This window comes from Mesoplodon bidens (assembly GCF_964165515.1).
Source record: "Mesoplodon bidens genome assembly, chromosome: 2".
Taxonomy (NCBI): domain Eukaryota; kingdom Metazoa; phylum Chordata; class Mammalia; order Artiodactyla; family Ziphiidae; genus Mesoplodon; species Mesoplodon bidens.
The window spans coordinates 143,251,170-143,275,753 of record NC_138177.1 but is presented as its reverse complement, the minus strand read 5'-3'; the positions used below and the strand labels follow the sequence as shown (position 1 = coordinate 143,275,753).

Genomic DNA, 24,584 nt, shown 5'->3' with positions numbered 1-24,584 from the left:
ATTGGAAGCAAGTAGGCAAGTTACAAGGCCACAACAATACATAGTCTAGGAAGTAGAAAAGGCCTGCCCTGTACAAGAGTGTCAGTGAGGAAGGAGGGAATTCAGGTATTTAAAAAGTAGAAGAGAAGAGCTCTGATGCCCAACAGAATGTGGGAGGTGCAGGTGCACGAGGAGTCCTAGACAAAGCTCCTAGATTAGGCCCTCAAGGTTAGTTTTCTTCCTGAATGACCTCCCTCCCTCCATTCTCCAATAACAAAAAGGCCATCACAACACATTTCCTTTTAAAGTTTTATTAAAGTTTAATGGAACAATTAATATATATATATATATATATATATATATATATTTTTTTTTTTTTTTGGTTAACCCCAGTACAAAAATACAGTTGACGACTCGACAAAAATGGCTTCATCTAGGGCTTGAAGGTTTGAGTTTCTCCAACAGTAACAGGGGAAAGCATGCTTCCAGCTGGGCTGAGTCCAAAGCACACAGCTATTCCTGCACACGCATGCGTGCAAACAGGGAAGCCAAGCCAGAGAAGAGGAAAGAAGTTGAAGGGATTCAGGAAGAAGCCCAAGATTATTCCCAGGAGAAAAAGAGAAGAAACAGGCTGGTCTCCTTGGTTGGGTAGAATTACGGATTTACATTTAGGACTTGTTGTTTTAAATGATAAGCTATTTCTGCAATTTTAACATTATAAAAAAGATGCTTCTGGTCTCTTTTCACCACTAAGGTGAGTAAAGCAGGAGGAAATGGAAAGACTCAACTATTGCAGTGTGAGGAGTAAACCTCCAAATGGCTCAAGTTTTGTGTCAAAAGGTGTCATTCTTTACCTTCAATGACAGAGACATTTAGGTGAGAGGGGACAGGAGAAGGAAGTCTGCCACACTCTGCTGGATCACAAACATGGAGACCAGCTTCTGGCAGCAGAACTCTTCCACAGTGAGAGGGCCCCTTCCCATGTAGGCAGGAACAAGGTTTAACAGTTCTGAGTGATTCCTCAATATTCTCTTCCCTGCTACCTTCCTTCCAGAACAGTAACTTTGATGAAAGAAGGGATACATTCATGTTACAACTCATCTTCAAGATGTTTCTCTCTGAAGGCATCACCCGTCAGCCTTTCCTGAGCTTCCTTCATCCCCTGAACAACTGTGAAATAAAGGTTGAGGGGAAAAGTATAAAGCAGGTCTTTAATATTTGACATGTGACAACCAATACAGATTTTTATGTTTTAGGAGAAATATAAGAGGAGCACAGGATCTGGATTCAAGATCTAGCTCCGGATTTTAGCCCTGGAAAGTCTCTTGAATTTGTTTCCTCATCTATAAATAAGGTGATGCTACTTACTTCACACAGAATTAAATGAGAGAATGAATAATAAATGTGCTTTATAAACTATGAAGTCTTAAAAAAATGTTAGTAGTTACTTTGGCTTACCCTCCCGGATTAGAGCTGAACCCCTGTCACAAGCTGTAGATATTCACTTGACACTAAGGGAATAGAAAACATCTTCCTACCATCCCCATCACCTCTTCTGGAGGATCGCTGCATTTATTTCATATCCTGTGGAGGTTACAGTTTACACTGGTATGTGAGTGTGTGCGTGTACTTGGAGGGAGGATGGTCTTCACTGAAAGAGGTGGTCATATCTAGTATCAACTACGTATGGAAGAAGTCAAGTTCTCAGGCACAGGAGAAACCTGGAAGGCAGGCCCTGGGCAGACGGAAGATGAAACTTCTCATCTATCTTGGGCATCAAGGAGGGCAGCTGTTTTGGTACAGGCTCCCCATACAGTGGCAGGCCAGTTGTTAGGCTGAGCCAGAGTCTGTGGATCTCAGAAAGCAAACCAGGTAGTATAGTTTGTTACATCCCTTTTGTTTTGCCCAAGCCTTTAGTAAAGCCAGGTTTGAATATTCCAGTTTCATGTCAGCTGAGCCATGGAGAATTCAGGCAAAGGGTTCTGTGTCCACATTTGGACTAATGTGTTAAAGGATGATGCTGGTGTCAAGATGGAAGTGGTAACTTCATGAAATTCTAAAAGGAAGGTGAATTTCAAGGGTCAAGAGTTGGGGACCTATGGGAATTCCCTGGTGGTCCAGTGGTTAGGACTAGGTGCTTTCACTGCCATGGGCCTGGATTCAATCCCTGGTCAGGGAACTAAGATCCCACAAGCCTCACCACCAAAAAAAAAAAAAAAAAAAGTTGGGAACCTAAAGTTCAGCTACCCTTCTCCATGTGGAAAATTCCCCTGTAACACCAACCTCCAGTGATCAGCATTTGTGTAGGAAAGATGACATTCCCCTTACCCATGGAAAGGAGAGGATAACCTCTGCAGATCTCTTTCCTCTCCCTATCCTGAGGAATAAGAGTTCCGAGGACTCAGAACATAAAGCGATCAACAACCTGGCAGCATGGCAATGGGAGACACATGGCAACTTAGCAAACAACCCTCTTTTACAGATGGCAGGGAGAAATTCAGAAAGAAAATAGAGACAGTACGTGGCATGAATTCCAAACTCTCCTTCTAGAATGACTGTGCTCAAGGATTAGAGAACAAAAAAGCATGACTGACTTATGATTTCAATCTTCCCCCACACGTTTGTGCTGATGCTGTTCCCTCTGCCTCGAATGATGCTTTCCGCACTCCTCTGCTGGCTAGGATTCAACCCAGTCATCATCCCCTCTAGCATGCCTCACGCCCTCTCCATGCTGGGCTACACTCCCCCCTACACACACACACCTCTTGCTTCCATAACTTGAAATGTCCTCTTCTATACAGATGGATATCCGTATCCATCTAGATCCAGTTAAAGTTTACTATCTATGAAACCTTTCAGACTAGATCAGCTAACAGTTAGCATTCCCCTTCCTTTGAATTCTCACAAGAATAGCATTAGTGCAGTGGAAAAAAACTAAGTTCTGGACTGAAATCCTGGCTCTGTGACTTTTTAACTGTGGGTCCACGGGCAAGTGACTATTTCTGGGAGCCTCAGTTCTTCACAGTTTCCTGTGGGCCAGTTAGCTCCCAACTGGATTATAAAAAGCTAGGGAAGGGGCTCAGTCTTATCTTTCTCCTATATTCTACACAGCATCTAGCCAAAAGCTAGTCATGCAGCAGATGACTGGCTAACATGTTGAATTAGTTTCCCATCACAGACCTTGCATGTGGTTCATCCTACTGAAACCTAGCAGCAACCCTCCCTCTTCTCTCTCAACATAACCATACCTTGCTCAGCACTGATGTAGAAATACTTGTAGCTGGGGTTTCCACTCTCATTGATGATTTCAGGACGCACCTTGCCACTGGGATCTATTGTAGACAAAATGGCAGAGGGATTGCAATAGTTACAACAGAGAGGTACTTTAAGCACCATATGGTACACTAGGCCTTCTAGAAAATGAGACCTGTCCATCTTTGCAGCCCTTATCTCACCACCTTACCCCTTGTTTTTTATGTTGCAATCACAATGAATTCCTTATAATTCCCTGAACACAACCCACCCCCACCCTCACTCCCCACCATGCCTTGGTATATGCTGGTCCCTCTTGCTGGCATGTTTCTTTTCTGTTTGATAATGGTGGGATCTATATTTTTGTTTCCCCCATAGAATCTAGCAGAATGCTGAGCAAAGATTAGGTAGTCATTAAATATCTTTTATAAAATTGTTTCTGGAAAGACATTTTTCTTGTTATAGAATCCCACTGCTTCAGCCTCACTACAAGGTCAAGGGTGGGAACTGTGGCTTATCTCAGTCCCTGCAGTGCCTAGCAGTGCTTGACATATGGCTGATGCACAAATGATTGCTAAAGGGATAAATGAATGACCACTACTCTCCCACTGCTCACAAAAGCAGTTAGTTTTGGGGTTTTGTTTTGTTTTTTGTTTTTTACAAAAGCAGGCAGTTAATGGGAGAAGTTTTCCTTCAGATCCGAGGTTCTGGCATTCAGAACTCCCCACTCTCTCTTGAAACTGGTTTTTGTTTTTGTTTTTAGCCATCCCAGTAAAATTTCACTAGGTGGAGTCAGTGACTTGATTCATTTCTCTCTCCTTCTGCACCACGGATCCCCAGATTAAGACCTTTCACCTTACCCAGGAACAGGATTCGTGGAATATAACCCCCATCAGGGCTGAAATCTTCATCTGTGGGCTCTTCTTCATCCTATTAAGTATAAACCTTAAGTCAGATCATGTTCCCTCTCTCCTCAAAACCTTTCAGTGGCTTCCCCTCCCACTCAGGGTAAAACCTTAAGTCCTTGCAGTGGCCTAAGAGGCCCTACTTCACCTGCCACCTGGGCACTTCTCTAACAACACGCCCTACCCCTTGTTCAGTCTTTTCCAACCACACTAAGTTGCCTGCTATTGCTGTCATTAAACAAGCCAGGCATGCTCCCCACTCAGGCTTTTGTAATTGCTCTTACACTCCGCCTGGACACACTTCCCCCTTCATCCACATGGCTCACTCTCTTTTCTGCTTCAAATCTTTGCTCAAATGTCACCTTGTTTTCTAACTACCTAATTAAAATTGCAAACTATCCCCTCCATTCTTCATTTTTAGCCATAGCATTTACCACTATCTGACATATTTTACTTATTTGTCTGCCTCCCCATATTCAATTCCTCATATGTAATTTAATGACAGCAAAGAATTTTGTCTGTTTTGTTCATTGCTGATTCTCAATACCTACATCACTGACTTGCACAATTTTTCTTGAATGCATGAATTGATGAGACTGACATCTTAGTACAATTGTGAAGTTATAGTTCTCCCAGAAGATATGACCACACAGTTAGCTTTCTTTTTAAGAAATCTCTCAAGTTGGAGAATGCTCACTGAACACATTTCTGTTTCCTGTGAGTGGTGATTCTAACTCATCACAGAAAGTGGTGAGGCGTTTAGATGCACAGAAATCAACAGTAATTTTGTCGTTTATGGTGTGATTCCCATTTCAGAAGTTATATCAAATAGTTAATATAACCTTGCCTTCAGTGAGGTGTGTCCGCGTTCAGGTTATCCACTAGCTTTATAAGCCATCCCTTAGCTACCTCAACATTAACTGGTAATGTGTTCAGAAGATTTCCAGTCCTATGTTTAAATAAACATCATTTTATAGAAACAGGGCTAGGAGTATCATCACAGAGCATCCGAGCATCCCACATTGGAAGAGTACAGCCTAAAAGCAGCACAGCTAGGTCATAGTACCTATTCTTATCACCTATTAGGCTCTATGACCTTGACTAAATCACCTAAATCCTTCAGGCCTAAGATGCTCAATCTGTAAAACAGGGATAGCATCAATGGCCTAAAAATCTCTTCTAACTCTAAGATCTGATATTCTGACTTGGGATTCCAAGACCTCTGGTCAATGTGAAGTACATAAAGGATATCTAATGAAATAAAAGGAAGCTCTACATATAAGCCCAGCACACAGTAGGGTTTCAACTGAATCATATTTTGCAGGGAATTGTGGCCTACACATGTGACTACATCTTTAGTTCAGTTATACAAAGATGTAAAAACATGTCATAATCATAAGCTAAAAGTGAAGGGACCTTAAAATTTATTCATCTTATCCAATCTTTCTTCTCCTACTTCCTCCCACAAATGGGGGCTCAGTAGCATTCTACCACACCTAACGTAAGACTTAGTATTAGAGTTCAAGAGAAAAACATATACATACAAGAAGACAGCTCTGCTGAGTAAGATTTTATACCATCAATGAGGCTAACTCTAAAACAGTAAAGACTTAAAATCATAGCAGAAAGGAGGAACTCTGGAAGTCTTACCTCAAGATTTACCATAACAAAATTATGGGAAAGTTCTGAAATTTCTGTAGATTCTGCAAATTTGGGCTTTAAAGCTAGGGGGAAGAAAAGATTTTGAACAGAAGAAAACATCATTGTCATACCCAAACCCTAATTTGCTGAGATGATTCATATAACAGACCCTTTTGCTAATCTTAAGACCCAGAAATCAGGACACTTGAATTCTGGTCCTGCTTCTGCCATTTACTTGCACAGTTATGTACACTTAAGTGGCTGACTTTATTTCTCTGAAGCTTTCATCTAATTTATAAAATATAGATAACAGCATACTGACAAAAAAAATTACTATTGGCCTTTTTACGTATTTCAATAACATTTATTTAAGAATAGATGTAATAAAGACAATAGAGTAACAATACTCTACCACTAATGTATATATATTATTAAACTAGCAATTTACACTAATTTTATACTCTTTTTCCTACATGATTTTATTAAGTGTAGCATACCAAACAAAAGAAGGAATCTGACTGGGAAGTGGCAGGCTGGTATACCAGGAAGAATACAGGCTACAAAGTAAGAAAACCTGGGCTCTAATTTGGTTCCCACCTCCTCCAGTAAGACCACTCCTCATGTCTCTCTCTGTTACATACAACTGTCCATACAACTATTGTAGCACCTAATCCCATATTCTACATAACCATATCTTAATTGCCTCACCCTCCAACCCCTTGCAAATACAACTGCAAATTTCTTGAGGGCAGGGAATCTATACCATAAATTTCTTCGGTATTCCTTCAAGCAATAAGCAGTGCTGAGCCAAAGTCAGTGTTAATATTTTTTAAACATTAATATTTGAGAACACATCTGAGGTCTGATCATTTGCACCTACCTTTGCAAGCTCCACACCAGGACTTATGGATAATCACCATCAGGGGTAATCCACTTAAAAACAAAATGAAGAAATTATAATCTAGTAATTCCACTTCTTGAAATATATTCTAATAAAATGACCAACCAATGAAGACAAAGATTAATGTACAAGGATGTTCATGTAGTATAATTTCAATAAGAAAAATTTTAAGACAATCTATTCAATAATAGTGGACTATTACAACAAAATTATTGCTAAGTTCTGACATTCCAGTAAATTCTGCAAATTTGGGCTTTAAAGCTAGGGAGAAAAGACTGTAGAAGAAAACAACAAATTACAGCATTTCTAAATGTTATGGTTATATAACCACTGAAACGTTAATAAATTTTTTTATTGGTATGCTGTTAAAGGCTAGAATATGAAATTATTATCTATAGTTTAAATTATACAAATATGTAGAAAAGAGTCTAAAAGGAAATGTTCCAAATCATAATAGAGGTTATCTCTGGATAATGGGATTGTGGGTTTTACTATACTTTTCCTTTATTTTCCAATTTTTCTACAATTAAGTGTAATTTTTTTTTTTTTTTGCCACACCATGCGGCTTGTGAGATCTTAGTTTTCCAACCAGGGATTGAACCCGAGCACCGACAGTGAAAGCACCAAGTCCTAACCACTGGACCACCAGGGAATTCCCAATTAAATGTAATTTTTATAATCAGGGAAGAAAAGCTTTTTCTTTCATAAAATAATAAGCAACATATTCCACCTGAATCAGTCTTGGCCAGCTGAAGCTCTTACGCTCTCAAGGCTCAAATGCCGACTTGTAGAAGGGTCCTATGTAATCAGACGTTGGCTTTCTCCATCATCCAACCCCCTTATCACCACATCACCACCACATGCTGTACAATACTATCACAGTATTTACCACATTGAACTGTATCTTTTTATTTACTTAGAGCTTCTTAAGGAAGGAACTCTTAGCTGTCTCTATACTCCCTACACCTAATATAGAGAATAATATTACTGGTAGCAAAAACTTATACAGCATTTACTGTGTACCAGGTACTATTCTAAATACATATGTTAATTTAATAAGTGTCAAATGAATTATTCAGCTATCTCATCATAGGCCTACTACAAATCTGGGACAGAATGGTGCCTCTAATACTTGTAAAAGCTTATAAACTAAATGAGTTAGGTAAGGTTAGGTAAGAAGTGGGATCTACATAGCCATAATAATAATAGCCAAATGTGCTAAACATTTATTATATGACATTGTTGTATGTGCTTTACACACATTATCTCATTTAAATCCTCACAACAAGGCTTCCCTGATGGCACAGTGGTTAAGAAGCTGCCTGCCAATGCAGGGACATGGGTTCGAGCCCTGGTCCGGGAAGATCCCACATGCTGTGGAGAAACTAAGCCTGTGTGTCACAACTACTGAGCCTGCACTCTAGAGCCCACGAGCCACAACTACTGAGCCTGCATGCCACAACTACCGAAGCCCGCGCACCTAGAGCCCGTGCTCCACTATAAGAGAAGCCACCACAATGAGAAGCCCATGCACCACAACAAAGAGTAGCCCCCGCTCACCGCAACTAGAGAAAGCCCGCACGTAGCAACAAAGACCCTACGCAGCCAAAAATAAATAAATAAATTTATATATATAAAAAAAATACAGGCTTCCCTTGTGGCACAGTGGTTGAGAATCTGCCTGCCGATGCAGGGGATACGGGTTCGTGCCCTGGTCTGGGAAGATCCCACATGCCGCGGAGCGGCTAAGCCCGTGAGGCATGGCTGCTGAGCCTGCACGTCTGGAGCCTGTGCTCCGCAATGGGAGAGGCCACAACATTGAGAGGCCCGCGTACCGCAAAAAACAAACAAACAAACAAAAAATCCTCACAACAATCCTAAGGTAATGGTCTCATAATAGAAATGAGAAAACTGATACTTCCAAGAAATTAAACCTTTGGCCACATAAATTCTAGGTTCTGCCACTTAGTAGTTAACTTGTAAGTCTGACTCCAGAATCAATATTCTTTCTGACCACTATCGTCTACTTCAATTTAGAACAGCAATCCAGAATCCATGGGTTTAAACCCAACCAACCAATAATCAACTTGGAATTTGAAAATGAAAATGGAAGAGGCCTTGGATGCTGCCTAGTCCAAACCTCCATTTCATGCAGGAATCCAGTCTCATATATCAGAAACAAAAGGTGGTCCAGATAACCTGATAAGCAAGAAATAATCACCAACCAAGGCAGCCCATCCTTTTAACAGCACCGCGCACTTACAGAGCAGTTAAGAATGTCTTAGAATGTCTTGCTTTCTCTTTTCTCCCAAACTCCTATTCATCCTTCTAGAGCAGAGGTAAGCAAACTAGTCTGCAGGCCTAATCCAGTCCACTGCCTGCTTCTGTACGGCAATGATATACAAACATATACAAACATGTGTTTTTAAACGTATTTAAATGTTTGAAAAACAAATCTGAAGTATAGTACCTTGTGATATATTAAAATTAAATTCATATTTCAGTGTAACTAGTTTTATTAAAACACATTCACACTCATTTGTATACTTATTGTCTATGGCTGCTTTTGTGCTACCATGGCACAGTTGATAAGCTGCAACAGAGACCCTATGGCCCTCACAGCCTAAAATATTTACTGTTTGGCCCTTTACTGACCCTTGCTCTAGAGTGACAGTCCAAATGTAAACACCTCTGTGAAGCCTTCCCAAAACCACCTTCTCTCAGCAGCTAGTTAGTCCAATTCCTCCTCTGGGATCGCAAAGCATTCTAACCTCCAGTCCTTTTTATCCTCTAATCACCTGTTTACTTGTCTAAACTACTAACTTCTCAAGGGCAAAGACTATCTAATACATCTTTGAAAAACACAAGCACTGGTAAGGTAGGTACCTACCATTTGTTTACTGAAATCAATGAAAAAAATGAAAGACATGCTTAAAGTGCTATTTGTCTTGAAAAACAGAATGAAGCACCCAGTTATGGGAGTTGTCATAACAGTCACTCTAGGTTAAGACCAAAGCATCGAGACTCTCACCCAGCACTATGAAAGTACTTTTGATCAAAGGCGTAACAGGGATACCTGTGTATCTAAAATGTTACATTAAGTAAATTACATGAAGAACATAAAGCAAAAGAGATGCCAGCACACTGTCTTCATCTAAAAGATTTTATTAAATGAAACAATCTAGTGGTTTTGTCTTTCACTATTAGAACCAAAACTTCCCAAGGACAGAAACCAGTGGATCTATCTGTGATCCCAGGCCCCAGGACAGAGACGAGCAAAAGTAGGCACAGTACTCAAAAAACTGTGGTATGAAAAAAGGGCCAGTACAGAGGCAAACTGTGTCATCTTCAGTTCTGTTCACAATTATTTTAAAACAATTCATCCATCCAGTCTGCTTTCCCACAATTCAGATGGGGGAAATCAATGGTATGTGATATCCCAAGTAGAACCCAATCTAAGCAAACCCTGTCCACCAGAGCTCTGTCCTCTAGAGAAACCTGCCAAGCTCCTCCAAGCTAGTTCTCCATTCTCTCTAGTCTCAATTTATGCTGTAAACTCAAGGCCTGGCACAGAGGCATTCAGAAATGTACGAGTGAATCAGTCACAATAGCTCTATTTCCACACATCAATATATTCTGCAGACCTTCAGATTATTCTTCCCAGAGAAACAGAGAGTGCAGTGGTTAGACAAGGAGCCATGACTTTCCCCCACCAGCTCTGGTTAGTGAAGGTTCTGGTTCAGATACTGTAGAAACATGTTGGCCAGTTGAGGCAGGTTCTCATTGTTGGGATGCATTTTGGTGTAGGAAATAAACTGGCGACGGAGGCGACTCAGTTCTGCCATGGTCAAAGGCCGGGTAAACCGCAGGTGCTCTGTGGTGCCAGAAAGCTTAAGCAAGTCTCCAGGGACTGCGCTCTTCTGAGCTTCCATCAGTCGTGCCAACACCTGGCTGGTGACCTGGTCCAATTGGTGCAGAAAGGTGCCGGAGGCAAGTGGCTGGGACTGTGTAGACTGATGGGGTGGAGGAGCCCGGTTCTCAAACAAGGCAGCTCTGATCTCTGACAGAGGCAACGGCTCCTCTAAGCCCACCAAGGTGAACAGGGGCCGATCCCAGCGGTTCCGAGAGTCAGGAGCTTCGAAGCGCAGCGCTAGGGCCTCCAGAAGTTCGGGAGGGTAAAAGGCACCGGACACATGCTCTGCAGATTTCTCGAATTCCGAAGTCACAAGAGCTGACGTCCTGGTTTCCTCCCGCTCCAGTTCCTTAGGTACTTCTGCCTGGGCTCTCCCATTTACTACAGAGTCCACTGCCTGCGGTTCCCCGAGGACACCGGTGCCCGCCGCCAGAGGTCTCCCTCCCTCCTCAGCTCGCGGCCTCCAACTCACACTGACACTGCGGCTCGGACTCTCATCCGCGCCCGCCACCCGCGGTCCCCCGCTCAGACCGCCTGGCCTTACGCAGTAGACCAGGCAGAGCGGAGTGCGCGCCGCCCGCGCCAGGCAGTACAGCTCGTAGCGGAAGCCCTTGATGTAATTAAGCGAGTCGAGGATGACCACTTCGTGACGACTCAGGCGCCGCTCCACGGCCGCTCGCAGGGCTCCACGCAAGGCCTTCTCACGGGCCGTATCGCCGTACACCGTCGCGTCCTCCGCGCCCAGCACCTGCGCGTCGTCCACCACGTACACCGCGCGGCCCTCGGCCGCCAGTGCCACGCGGAGCTCCTCCGCGCGCCGGCTCTTGCCGCTGTATGGCAGCCCGCAAAACACCACCAGCGGCATCCTTCCCGGACGCGGCCATATGCAACCGCGCAGCGTCAACTTCCGGGTTGCCGGGGCTCCGACGCAAACCGGAAATGCAAGCCACACTTCCTGCCTCCCTTGACTCTTACACGACCTCTGTTGCTATGGAAACAGGAGTTCTAGACCAAGGAGAACCAGATCCTGCTCTCTCCGAAAGGAAATGGAGCTTAGAACGGCATCGGTTATTTCTGTCAAATGTTATACGTCTCAGAAGAATGTGATCTCCTGGCGGCCAAAGACTATGTCTATCAATTTATAATGGAGCCTTAAAGAGCATTAAATATTGCAAAACAATCAGCACTATATTTAGCAAATGGAAGACAATTCACAAATACTAGTTCCCCTTCATTTCTTATAGCCAATAACATTCAGTAACTGTTTATTCAATAACCATTTCAATCATTCAATATCTTCATGGTTGGGAATTCAGAGATGAACATAAAACAGTCCCCCCACAAAGCAAGGGTCTGAACGGGAAAAGTCAGGCACCTACAGGCAGAATAACATACACTCTAACGGATAAAGGTAGGTTGGGTTGTAAAAGTACAGAAGTGAAAAACAAACTGCTCACAAAAATTGTCGAAGACTTTATCTAGGAATAGTCATTTGATTTAGAACGTGAAAAACTAATAGGAATTTTTCTCCTGGGTAAGGATGCCAGATAAAATATAGGATGCCTAGTTAAATTTGAATTTCAGACAATCAACAAAAAATGTTTTAAAAATAAGTATGTCTCAAATATTACTTGGGGCATATTTAAAATTACTTATTGTTTATCTAAAATTCAAATTTAACTGGGCATCCTTTATTTTTATTTGCTAAATCTGGCAACCCTACTCCTGCAGAAGGTATGAGGCTCAGAGCCATGAAGCTGTAGGATCTGTTCTAGCAAAAGCAAGCACTATAGTTTGGTAGGTGCAGAAGTGTGAGTATTTCTGTGCAAGGATGTGTGTGTATAAAGGAAGTGCACATACATTGTATCTTTATATCTCTCCAGTACAGTATAGTAGAGAATGTTCAAGTCTTGGCTCTGCTACTTACTAGCTGTGTAAACTATTGTCAAGTTATGTAACCATTCTGTATCTAAATTTCCTCTCCTGTAAAATAATAACAATGCTTCTTATTTCACAGGCTGAACCAACCTCATAGGTTGTGAGGATTAAATAAATTAATGAATATAAAGCACTCAGATCAATGTTTAGCCTTTCCTCCCCTGTTCTGCCTTTTCCTCCTCCTTTGTATAAATCTTCTGTGCATAGACTAAACCTACTTGGAACTTAAGACTATTCAACTTGAGACTATTAGGCAGTATAGTTTACTGGTTGAGTGTAGGCTCTGAAGCCAGAGTGTCTGGGTCCAGATCTTGGCTCCACCACTTAACTAGCTGTGTGATCTTGGGCAAGTTATTTAACTGATCTGTGCCTTAGTTTTCTCATCTGTAAAGTGAAGGTAACAACAGTACCCACCTCAAAAGAGTTGTTGTGAGAATTAAATGAGTTAATTCACATAATTCAGTGTCTGGTGCATAGTAAGCCCTTAATAAATGTTAGGTAGTAGTATTATTTTTGTTGTTATCAGGCAGCCCCTCCATTGCTCTGCCTTGGCATAATCCTTCACCTGAAATTAATGCTAAGCTGATGGCTGGAAAGTGTTTTACCACCATAAGTAAACTAAAACCATATCTTGTACCTGGCAGCTGCTTCTTTCTTCCCATCTTCTAGTGTCCTCCAATGAATGTGATCTCCAAAACCTGGAAGGAAAGAGCCTCATAAACATTCACACATGAACAAAGGGCAAAGACCCAAGAAAGAAATGTGGCATGTTCACAAGATACTCATAAAAAAAGGTTTTCCTGGGGCTTCCCTGGTGGCGCAGTGGTTGAGAGTCCGCCTGCCGATGAAGGGGACATGGGTTCGTGCCCCGGTCTGGGAGGATCCCACGTGCCGCGGAGCGGCTGGGCCCGTGAGCCGTGGCCGCTGGGCCTGTGCGTCCGGAGCTTGTGCTCCGCAGTGGGAGAGGCCACGACAGTGAGAGGCCCGCGTACCACAAAAAAAAAAAAAAAAGGCTTTCCTTTGTCAAAAGCATGGTATTCAAGTCCCAAATCCACTGCTTTCTAGGTGTATGGGACCATGGACAGTCCTATACCTCAAGCCTCAGTTTTCATACCTGTAAAATGGAGATAATATCACCTAATTCAGTTTTTAAGGAGATTAAATTAAATAATGGTGGACTTCCCTGGTGATGCAGTAGTTAAGAATCTGCCTGCCAATGCAGGGGACAGAGATTCGAGTCCTGGTCCGGGAAGATTCCATATGCCATGGAGCAATTAAGCCCATGCACCACAACTACTGAGCCTGCACTCTAGAGCCCGTGAGCCACAGATACTGAGCCCGTGTGCCACAACTACTGAAGCCCACATGCCTAGAGCCCGTGCTCTGCAATAAGAGAAGCCACCGCAATGAGAAGCCCTCACACCGCGACGAAGAGTAGCCCCCGCTCACTGCAACTAGAGAAAGTCCACAAGCAGCAGCGAAGACCCAACACAGCCAAAAGTATAATTAATTAATTTTTAAAAAAGACCTAAATGTAAGACCTGAAACCATAAAACTCCTAGAAGAGAACATAGGTAGAACACTCTTTGACATAAATCGTAGCAATATTTTTTTGTATCAGTCTCCTAAGGCAAAAGAAATGGAAGCAAAAAGGAACAAATAGGACCTTATTAAACTTAAATGCTTTTGAACAGCAAAGGGAACCACTGACAAAACAAAAAGACAACCTACCAAATTGGAAAAAAATATTTGCAAATAATATGACCTATAAGGGGTTAATATCCAAAAATATATAAACAGCTCATACAGCTCAATATTAAAAAAACCAAGAACCCAATTAAAAAATAGGCAGAGGATTTGAATAGACATTTTTTCAAAGAAGATATAGAAATGGCCAATAGGCACATGAAAAGATACTCAACATCACTAGTCGTCAGGGAAATGCAAATCAAAACCACAATGAGATATCACCTCACAGCTTTCAGAATGGCTATCTTGAAAAAGACAACAAATAATAGATGTTAGAGAAGATATGGAGAAAAGAGAGCCCTTGCACACTGTTGGTGGGAATGTAAATTGGCACAGTCACTGTGGAAAACAGTATGGAGGTTCCTTTAAAAATGATAAATAGAACTACTATGTGATCCAGCAATTCCACTCCTGAGTATATATCTGGAAAAAATCGAAAACTAATTCAAAAAGATACATGCATCCCAATGTTCATAGCAGCATTATTTACCAACAGCCAAGATATGAAAGCAACCTAAATGTCCATCAACAGATGAATAGATGAAGAAGATGTGGTATATACATGGGAATTCCCTGGCAGTCCAGTCATTAGGACTCAGCATCTTCACTATGGTGACCCAGGTTCAATCCCTGGTCAGAGAACTAATATCCCACAAGCCACACAGTGTGGCCAAAAAGAAAAAAAATTATATATATATATATATATACATATATATATATATATATATATATATAAAATGGAATATTACTCAGCCATAAAAAAGAATTAAATTTTGCCATTTGCGCCAACATGGATGGACCTGGAGGGTATTATGCTAAGTGAAATAAGTCAGACACAGAAAGACAAATACTGTATGTTTTCACTTATATGTGGAATCTAAAAACTAAAAGAAATGAATGAATATAACAACAACAACAAAAAAAGAATTTAGAACAGCATCTGGGACTGGAGAATTGCTACAAGTATTTGCTATTAATATAATATACCAGGCACTATTCTAAGTACTTTACCAATATTGATCTTCATAACAACCCTAGAGGTAGGTACTCTTTTATTAATACCATTTTACAGATGAGAAAACCAAGGCACAAAGTTTAAGTAACTTTCCCAAGTTCACACAGCTAATGAGCATCAGAGCTGGAAACTGAACCTATGCGCTCAGGGTCCAGACTCCTTACTTTCAAGCACTAAACAATGCTGTCCTTCAAAGCAGAAGGAGGTAAGGACAAAGAGGCAAGGGAGAGAGTAGACAATGCAGGGCCTGACAGGCCACTATAAAGATTCTGGCTTTTACTAAGTGGGTTTTGAGCAAAGTATCAATAGTAACATGATGTTATTTCTTAGTGGGTTTTGAGCAAAGTATCAATAGTAGGTTAGTAGGTTTTGAGCAAAGTATCAATAGTAACATGATGTGATTTCTGTTTTAACATGATTGCTCTAGCTTCTGTGATGAAAACAGACTAAAGGAAGTGTTATGGGTTGAACTGTGTCCCTCCAAAAATGATATGTTGTAGTCTTAATCCCCAGTACCTCAGATTGTGACCTTATTTGGAAACAGGATCTTTATGGAGGTAATCAAGTTAAAATGAGGTCATCAGGGTGAGACCTAATCCAATAAGGTGTCCATATAAAAAAGGGAAATGTGGACACAGATACACACACAGGGAGAGAACCCAGCCATCCATAAGGCGAGAGGCCTGGCACAGACCCTTCCCTCAGCCTTTAGAAGGAACCGATACTGCCAATACCTTGATTTTGAACTTCTAGTCTCCAGAACTGTGAGACAATAAGTTTCTGTTGTTTAAGCCACTCAGTTTGTGGTGCTTTGTTATTGTAGCCCTAGCAAACTAATACAGGAGAGAAGGGCAAAAACAAAAGAGACTAGGAAAGTGGTTATTGCAATAATCCAAGCATGCAATGGCAGTGGTTTGGACCAACTGTGGTGGTAGAGGGAGTAGATCCTATCAGATTCTGGACATATTTTGAAGGTAAAGGCAAAAGGATTTTGTTCTGGATATGGGGTGAGAGAAGTTAAGGATGACTCTAAGGTTTTTGGCCTGGGCAACTAGAAGAATGGAGTTGTCGTAAATAGAGGTGGGAAAGAGAGTAGATGGAGTGAGTTTTAGAAAGGAACATTAAAGAGTTTGGATTTGGAAATGTTCATTCTGAGATGCTTACTAGACATCTAAGTAGAGATGCTGAATAAGCAACTGAATATCTGAGCCCGGAATTCAAGGGACAGTTATCAGCATACGGATGTTATTTAAAGCTTAAGACTGAATAAGATCACCATGGGAGTGAGTGTAGATGAAGAGGGAGTCCAGCAGCCCTGGAGCACTCCCATGTTAAGGGAGATAAAGAAGAACCAGCCAAAGACGTGAGAAAGAACTACCAGTGAGATCAGCAGAAAGCCAGCAGCACATGGAATCCCAGAAGCCAAGTGTTTCCAAGATGTTTCAAGAAGGAAGGATGATCCACTGACACCAATGCTCCTATTAAATCAGAAATGACCACTGGATTTAACAAGCGGAGAATAATGCTGACCTTGACAAGACCAGTTTCAATAGAGGAGCGAGGATGAAAAGATGATTAGAGCAAGATCAAGACAGCCCAGGGGAAGAATTAGAGAACAAGTACACACAACTCTCTTAAAGAATTTTGCTGTACAGGGGCAATTGCTAGGGGCAGCTGTGAGTCCATGAAAGGTTTTTATTCAATATGGAGGAAAGTATAGGATGTTGAAAGCTGATAGAAATGATATAATAAAGGTAGGAAAACTGATGATATAGGACTAAAAGGGAGAGTCGAAAATATCTTGAGTAGATGAAAGGAGATGGGATTTAGTACTCAAGTAGAGGGATTAGCCTTTGCTAGGAGCCCTGATAGCTCATCCAGTAAAGACAGGAAAGGAAGGATATATGGATACTGGTGCTAGAAGGTAGGTAAATCTCGTGGTGACAATTTTTGAAAGGTCTCTTCTGAGTCCTTCTACCTTCTGTTAAATAGGAAGTGTGGTGACTGGCTGAAAGCAAGGATTGTGGAGAAAGCATTGGAGGTTTGAAGAGACAAAAGTAAATACGAAATAGTCCTCTGGGAGAAAACCAGAGAAACTAAATGATAAAAGGCATGTTTCAGGAAAGAAGTGATTCCAGAAGAATGCCTAAATACAAGGAACAGTGAGCAAATTAACTGGTAAACATGTAGATAAATCTAAATATTATCTGTATAAAAAATTTTAATGCTCAATTTATAGAGTTAAAAAAGGAGAGAGGGGGGCTTCCCTGGTGGCGCAATGGTTGGGAGTCCGCCTGCCGATGCAGGGGACACGGGTTCGTGCCCCGGTCCGGGAAGATCCCACATGCCGCGAAGCGGCTGGGCCCGTGAGCCATGGCCGCTGAGCCTGCGCGTCCGGAGCCTGTGCTCCGCAACGGGAGAGGCCACAGCAGTGAGCGGCCCGCGTACCGCAAAAAAAAAAAAAGGAGAGAGAACTAAAATATTGGACAACAACAGCTTATAAGGAAAGAGGAAGAGACTGAAGTTAAAATATTCTAAGGCCCACTAACCATTGGGGGGTTAAGATATTAATGTTATATTTTGTTAAATATGCGAATAAAATTTCAAAAGTAACCACTAAAAGAAAAGAACTAGAGTGCCAACTTCCAAACTCATAAAGGAGATAAAGCAAAATAAGAACCAGCAAATATTCAACCCCCAATGAAAGGGCAAAAAAGAGCAAATAAGAATAGAAAAAACAGTAGCAATGGAAATTGGATGAGAGAAATAAGACCAGCTCTGTCAATAATCACAACAAACATAAGTGAACTAAACTTGCCAGTTAAAGTTAAAAGACAGAATTTGTCAGATTTTGGTTAAAAAAAAAAAAAAAAACTACCTCTATGTTTACAAGAACACCTAAGACAGAAGGACTTGTAAAAGTCAAAAGTAAAATGATTGAAAAATATATCCCAGGCAAATGTCAGCCAAAAGAAAGTCAGGGAAGCTAGATTACTATCAGGCAAAATAAAATTTCTCCATAAACATGGACTACTCAGAAGCTAGCTGACAAAGCTTACAGTCATAGGAGGTTATTGCTAAGAGAGAGCCTAGGGCAGGGCTGTTCAATTGAACTTTCTCCAGTGATGGAAATTTCTATAGCTGCACTGTTGAATATGGTAGCTATTAGCTGTTGAGTACTTGAAACATGGCTAATGCAACAGAGGTGCTGAATTTTTTATTTTATTTTAATTAATTTAAAAATTAAGAGTGACATATTCCTAGTGCTACTTTATCGGACAGCACAAACTTAGAGATCAGTCTAATCCTCTCATATTACAAAGGCCTGGAAAACGGAAGAGGCTACCCAAGACCACAAAGGAAGCCACAACCAGAATTTAGTCTGATTCCTAATTAAAATGCTTTTCCAGTGCCCCTGGCTGCCCTACTGCATTATCCCTACGAGTAAGTCTAGAGGTATAATTTGAAACAGTTCACTATGTGTATAAGATTTCTTTGAAAATTCATATTAAAAAGTACATTGGAATTTTTCACAAGTAATAATCAGCACCATCATTTTTTTTTTTTTTTTTTGCTGTACGCGGGCCTCTCACTGTTGTGGCCTCTCCCGTTGCAGAGCACAGGCTCCGCACGCACAGGCTCAGTGGCCATGGCTCACGGGCCCAGCCACTCCATGACATGTGGGATCTTCCCAGACCGGGGCACGAACCCGTGTCCCCTGCATCGGCAGGTGGACTCCCAACCACTGCGCCACCAGGGAAGCCCAGCACCATCATTTTTTGAGTGCTTACTCTATGTTATAATTACGATAATATAATAGCATTAATGACTAACACTTATATGGCATTTATTATATGCCAGCCATTGTTGTTCATGCTTTTACATGTATTATTTAATCCTCACAATAAGCTTATGAGGTAGAAACTTAATTGTCTTCATTTTACAGATATGGAAGGTGAAGTTAAATAGCTTGCCCAAGGCTACAGTGCTAGTAAGTGCCAGAGCTGGGATTAGAACCTAGGTGGTTGTGTTCCAGAGTCTGTAGTTTGCTCACGATACTTCACTGACTCTCTAGCAAAGATAAAAATGAATAAATGAATAAAGGAATGTGGCTTCACCAAAGCAGAATGAAAACACAGACTTCAGGTCTGGAAAACCTGGGTCCTTATGTTTCCCTTCAAAAACAACTTGAAAAGGTACAGTGCTTACCGTGTTGCTACCTACTCCCCAGTAACACCCACACTCACACCCATGCCAACGTGGAACATCTGAAGATAGTCCAATTTCCTAAAGTATCACCTGCACAGACACTTTATTTACTCCAGTTTTCTGCAGAGTGAGCTGAAAGCTCCCATATTAGCAGCTCCTGCCGTAAAACATTAATTTAAAAAGGGGGAAAAAAAGGGAAAGTGACAATTTCCAAACACAGCATTTACATCAGAATTCCCAAGCCCTTCATGCTCAAATTGTTTTCATGAGTGTAAGCTAAGGACATCAGAAAAGTATTATCCACCTTCTCCCAGCTGACAAAACAAAAGGTTACGTGTCAGAACTGGCAGCCAAGTCTCTGAAACAGGGAACACTGTACCTAAGAGGTGGAATAACACAGTGGCTAAATGAAGTCTGCCTGCATCAAACAGACCTAGTTTAGCCACTTGCTGTTTTCCCGTATGCAAAATATGACTAACAGAAATATTTGTCCCATAGGGCTGTTGTGACTGTGAATAAGTCACAGTATGGAAGGTAAACATTCCATACGTGTCAGTGCCAAATTTGCATTTGAGACTTGACAAAGCCATCCATTTCTGTTTCAGGCAGGAGAGCACATGAACCGCCCCCACTGAAAACTTTCTCATTTCTCCTTTAAAGTTTTCAAAGGAGTTTCTGCACTCAGAGCAGGAGTGGTATATTGTTGAGAACAGAAGCTCTGGAATACGTATCTCAGCTGGTCCACTTACTAGCTATGTGACTCCTGCATCCCATTTTAGGTTCTTCATCTGTGAAATGGGGATAATTATAAAAAAATATTATCTACACTGTAAGAAAAAAATAGATACACATGGATAGATGACTACGTGGAGAGAGACATGATAGGACAAGGATAGTCAGACATCAATGGTAGACCTGGGAGGTAGACATAAGGGGGTTCACTGCAAAATTCTTTCAACTTTGCTATGTGTTTGAAAACTACTGTAATAAAATATTGAAAAAATAATATGTTAATGAATGAAAATATTTAATAAAATGTCAACTTCACAAGGAAAAAAATATTATCTATCTTAGAGGGTTATTATGAGGATTAAACCAGTCAATACATGAAAAATGCACAGAACGGTTCCTGGAATACAGCAAATATAAAGTAAATGTTAATCATTACACTCCTCCCCACAGGTGATACATATTCCAAATTTTTAGCACACGGAAAACAACAAAATTATTTTAGAACTCTAGGATGTTAGAGCTGGAAGGACTCTTAGGAATCATTTCCAGTCCCAGCTCTCTCATGTAATAAATGATCCCCAGGGAAGATAAGAGCTGGCTATATAGTCTGACCAGGATTAAAACTCAGGCCTCCTGATTTCTATCCAGTGCTCACACACCACACCACTGTACTTCTTCTTCTTAATGAAAACAGTAGGGTCATTCTGTCTCTCCTCTCTGCAAACCACCAGGCCATCTTCTGGAGAGAGTCAAAACTACTTAAACATCTGGGAAGAAATCTTACTCATCACTGCTCTGGGTAGCACTTTTTTGGGAGGTGGATGGTGAGCTGTAATCTATTTTCCAAGAAACCACACTCACAAGATACAAAAAAACCAAAAACAAACAAACAAAAGCAGTTTGAAATATTATTAATTCTTTTCACGAACAATTCAATATTCTTCTTTGGGAGGATATAATAATAAACATTAAATAAACACTTCTAAGTTTGTGACACATATTAAATACCTTTTGTTTTTTTGTTTAATCCTGACAACACGCCCCCCCCACCAGGTTGCCCTTCTATATGCTCCTAAGTTACCTGCTATTTCCCTGCTCACAGTACATATCACTGTCATGTAACTGCCTGCTTACTTGTCCTGACAGTCTTCAGACTATGAGCTGAAAAAGACAGGGATCTCAACAATCATGTGTACCATTCACTTCTTCTTTCAACAAATATTCCTGGGCACGAATAAGACAGAAATGGTCCTACCTTACTGGGGCAGTCTGTACTTTTCAAAGATGGTTGCAACAATATCTCCCATTCCACATGCTCTTTTTACAATGGGACCTCAACATTCTTCCCATGGGGGATGGAGGGGGTGTGGTTAATGTCCCTTGCCCTTAAACATGCCCACAGAGTACAGTGGAAGTGATGCTATGTGACTTGTACAGCTAGATGATAAAAATGCCATGCATTTCCACCTTGTTCTCTTAGGGCACTCACTCTTGGAATCTAGCTGTCATATGGTGAGGAGGCCCACACTAGCCCATGAAGACAGACCACACTAGCCCATGAAGACAGACCACACGTAGAAGTAACAAGCTCAGCTGAGGCCCCAGACTTGGAACCAAGACATATACCTTCCCCACTGTGCCTTGTTTGAATTCCTAGCCCACAGAATCGTGAGCATAATAAAATGATTTCTTTACACCACTGAATTTGGGGGTGGTTTATTATACAGCAATGGTAACTGGAACAACCACACAGAGCTTAATGGCTAACAAGGAATACTGAATACGTGACTCCAAGGTATTGCCTACACCTGACACAGTAAACTGGAACAGGGTAAATTATTTGTTGCGTGTCTGAGGTAGTTATTATTCTGACCCTTTTGCAGATGAGGAACTGAACTTTGAGAAGTTTAGCAACTTGCCCTCGGCCTCTCAGCTGGTTAGTGGCAGAATAAATTAAAACTCAAATCTAAACCCACACTCCTAACACTACACTCTTCTGTCTCCTTCAGTACTTAAAATTTTATACTAAATATACAATAATCTGCTTTAAAATGGGACTGTCAGTACTTAAAACATTCTGGCTCAACAGAATTCACTGTGCAGTTTCATCATTGAGATGGAAACCCACATGTCACCTCCTCAGAGAAGTCTCCCCTGATCTTCCTAGCTCAAGTAATGCCAGCTCCCTCATCCTTCCCCAGCCTTTCTAGTCCATCAGTTCCATTTTCTTCCCAGAACTCATCCCTAGCTGAAATTATCTTGCCTATTAATTTGTTCATGTATCTACTTTCTGTCCCTCTGAATTGAATATAAGCTTTGTGAGAGCGGAACCTTGTCTGTCCTATCCATTGATATATCCCTAGTGCCTAGGACCATGCCTGTAATACGGTTGGTGATCAAAAATTATTTACTGAATGAAGGACTGACTGTATTCAGGCACACTGAACGTCCACCCAATCTCATCACCCACCAATAAATGTGCAAATAGGGAGGATAAAACAACAGCAGGATTGCAGCAGAGACATTCCATACAGCAATGTCACTACAAAAAAAAAAAAAAAAAAAAAAACGGAAAGGGAGGGGAATGCATGCTACCACACAACCACTTAGAAAAAGCATAAAACCCTGAGTTCCAATAAAGATGTAGGTAATGGGATGGATGGAGTAGGGGGGTCACACCTCTTATTCTCCATTCATAACCACTGCCCCCTCACTCTTCAGAAAAACTCAGTTTCTTCAGACACACCTACTGAACCACACCAAGGAACCAAGGACAGCCTCAACCAAGGACAGTTGGCGACCCTCTAACATCAGACCTTTGACCCTTCATCTGGCCCTTCCTTTTGTGCCAGTCACCCCTCCCTAGGATACAGGTGCTGTTCACTCCAAGGTAAGGAAGCAGTAACCTAGCTCTTAAAAGAAGAGGTGAGGAGGGGACTCTTCAGACCCAGGGCAAGGGTCTAAATATACAGGTCCCCAAAAGTTCTATTTCTCCCAGGAGGGAAGGTAACGGTGCCTGAGGACCTACAAAGTGCTAGGCACTATGCTGGTCTCTTAAACATGCTTTTCGTAATATAAGGGAAATTCCTTACCCCAACCCAAGAATTCAGGGAGGCCTCAAGTAAAACTTCCCCATCTCAACATTCCCCAGACCCGCTACTCCTCACCCCAAATTCCAGGAGCAGTTCGAGGGGATAAAAAGAAATCTAGCGTGGCCACAGAGATAAAATGGGAAAGGGATCATGTTAGAACAAGAAGAGGGTTGTACTGGGCTGGGGCCCAGGATAAGTAAAGATTAAGAACGCGGTCTGACCCTTTCCAAGCCCATTATGTCCATCAGAAGAGGTGACGAGGAGCAGGAAACTGAAGCCCAGCAAACAGGTGGCTCCGAGACGAGGCCGCAGCTCCATGGTGGTAGGTGCGCGGAGCCACGGGGCTGAGCAGACGTAGGGCCCGGGTCCTAACAGAAAGTCCGCTCGGTTTCCCAAGTGCTGCTCAGCCCATCCGCTCTTGTTCCCAGATTTTTTTTTTTTTTCTAACCCTGAAGGAAGTGATGTTAGACGGATGTGGGTGGTGCCTCCGGGGTCCGGTTTGGGACGGAGTGAGAGTTTAAAGGTGCAGATCACGAAGAAGGCTGCGGGGGCTGCTTTTGAGCGCTAGTTGCTTCCCCAGGTTCCGGACTTTCAGTCCGAGGACCGAGAGAAAAGATGGGCCAAGATGGGGGCGGGGGAGGAGGCTCGGGAGAACCGTTGCTGCTTGCGTCCGCCTGCACGCTAGCCCCTCCTCCAAAAAACCGCTGCACTTAATATTCACTACGCAAATTATTGATCTGTGAAGTCAGCAGCACCCAACAGTGGGCGGGGTGCCCATTGGCTTCGGGTCCCCCCTCCCCCTTCGCAGATAAAAAAAAGGCAGACAACCGGATTTCATTCTTAGGTTCCTGCTCGAGTCTCAAAGAGACCTGGCAAGTCTGTTCTGCGGTGCATGGTCTCGTGCCTGCAAGAATGCCCCTTCCTGCTGGAGAAGAAGCACTGCACCTTATTTTTCCTTGTTAACCCAATTTCTTCCACTCAGGGATGATGCAATCAACTGATGCAAGCTCTGAGAAAACCAAACTTGGAACCTCTCATTGCAAAATTGACCTAGCTCTTCAGGGCACCAAGACATAAGTTACTGCAGGCACTTAAAGTGTAAAGCTTCTTCTGGTTAAATCTATTTGTTTTTGTTGTTTTTAAAATTCGTGGGTTAAGTATTTCTCAGTTTTCCTCTCTGATGCATAACAAACAGGTCAAAATTTCCCGTGTCTCCTCCTGAGTGGAGACTAGTTGAGTCTGCACACTCGTGAGTCCG

At 41.9% G+C, this 24,584-nt stretch overlaps 3 protein-coding genes across 3 annotated transcripts in view; 1 reads left to right on the top strand and 2 right to left on the bottom strand.

The window, feature by feature from the left end:
* Window positions 1-628: 628 nt before the first annotated feature.
* On the bottom strand, window positions 629-23,773 carry TXNDC12 (thioredoxin domain containing 12). Its single transcript, XM_081258557.1, has 7 exons — window positions 23,548-23,773; window positions 13,167-13,227; window positions 6,658-6,710; window positions 5,787-5,860; window positions 4,092-4,161; window positions 3,228-3,311; window positions 629-1,149 (listed from the first exon to the last, which is right to left on the bottom strand). The coding sequence occupies exons 1-7, from the start codon at window positions 23,642-23,644 to the stop codon at window positions 1,070-1,072; spliced, it is 519 nt and encodes a 172-aa protein (XP_081114683.1). The 5' UTR covers window positions 23,645-23,773; the 3' UTR covers window positions 629-1,069.
* On the bottom strand, window positions 9,637-11,928 carry KTI12 (KTI12 chromatin associated homolog). Its single transcript, XM_081223885.1, has one exon. The coding sequence runs from the start codon at window positions 11,454-11,456 to the stop codon at window positions 10,401-10,403; it is 1,056 nt and encodes a 351-aa protein (XP_081080011.1). The 5' UTR covers window positions 11,457-11,928; the 3' UTR covers window positions 9,637-10,400.
* The window catches only part of BTF3L4 (basic transcription factor 3 like 4), a 29,530-nt gene continuing 27,731 nt past the window's right edge, over window positions 22,786-24,584 (top strand). Inside the window, exon 1 of the mRNA XM_081258571.1 lies at window positions 22,786-23,124. The gene's annotated coding sequence lies outside the window, so the exon portion shown is untranslated. The remainder of the gene's footprint in view (window positions 23,125-24,584) is intronic.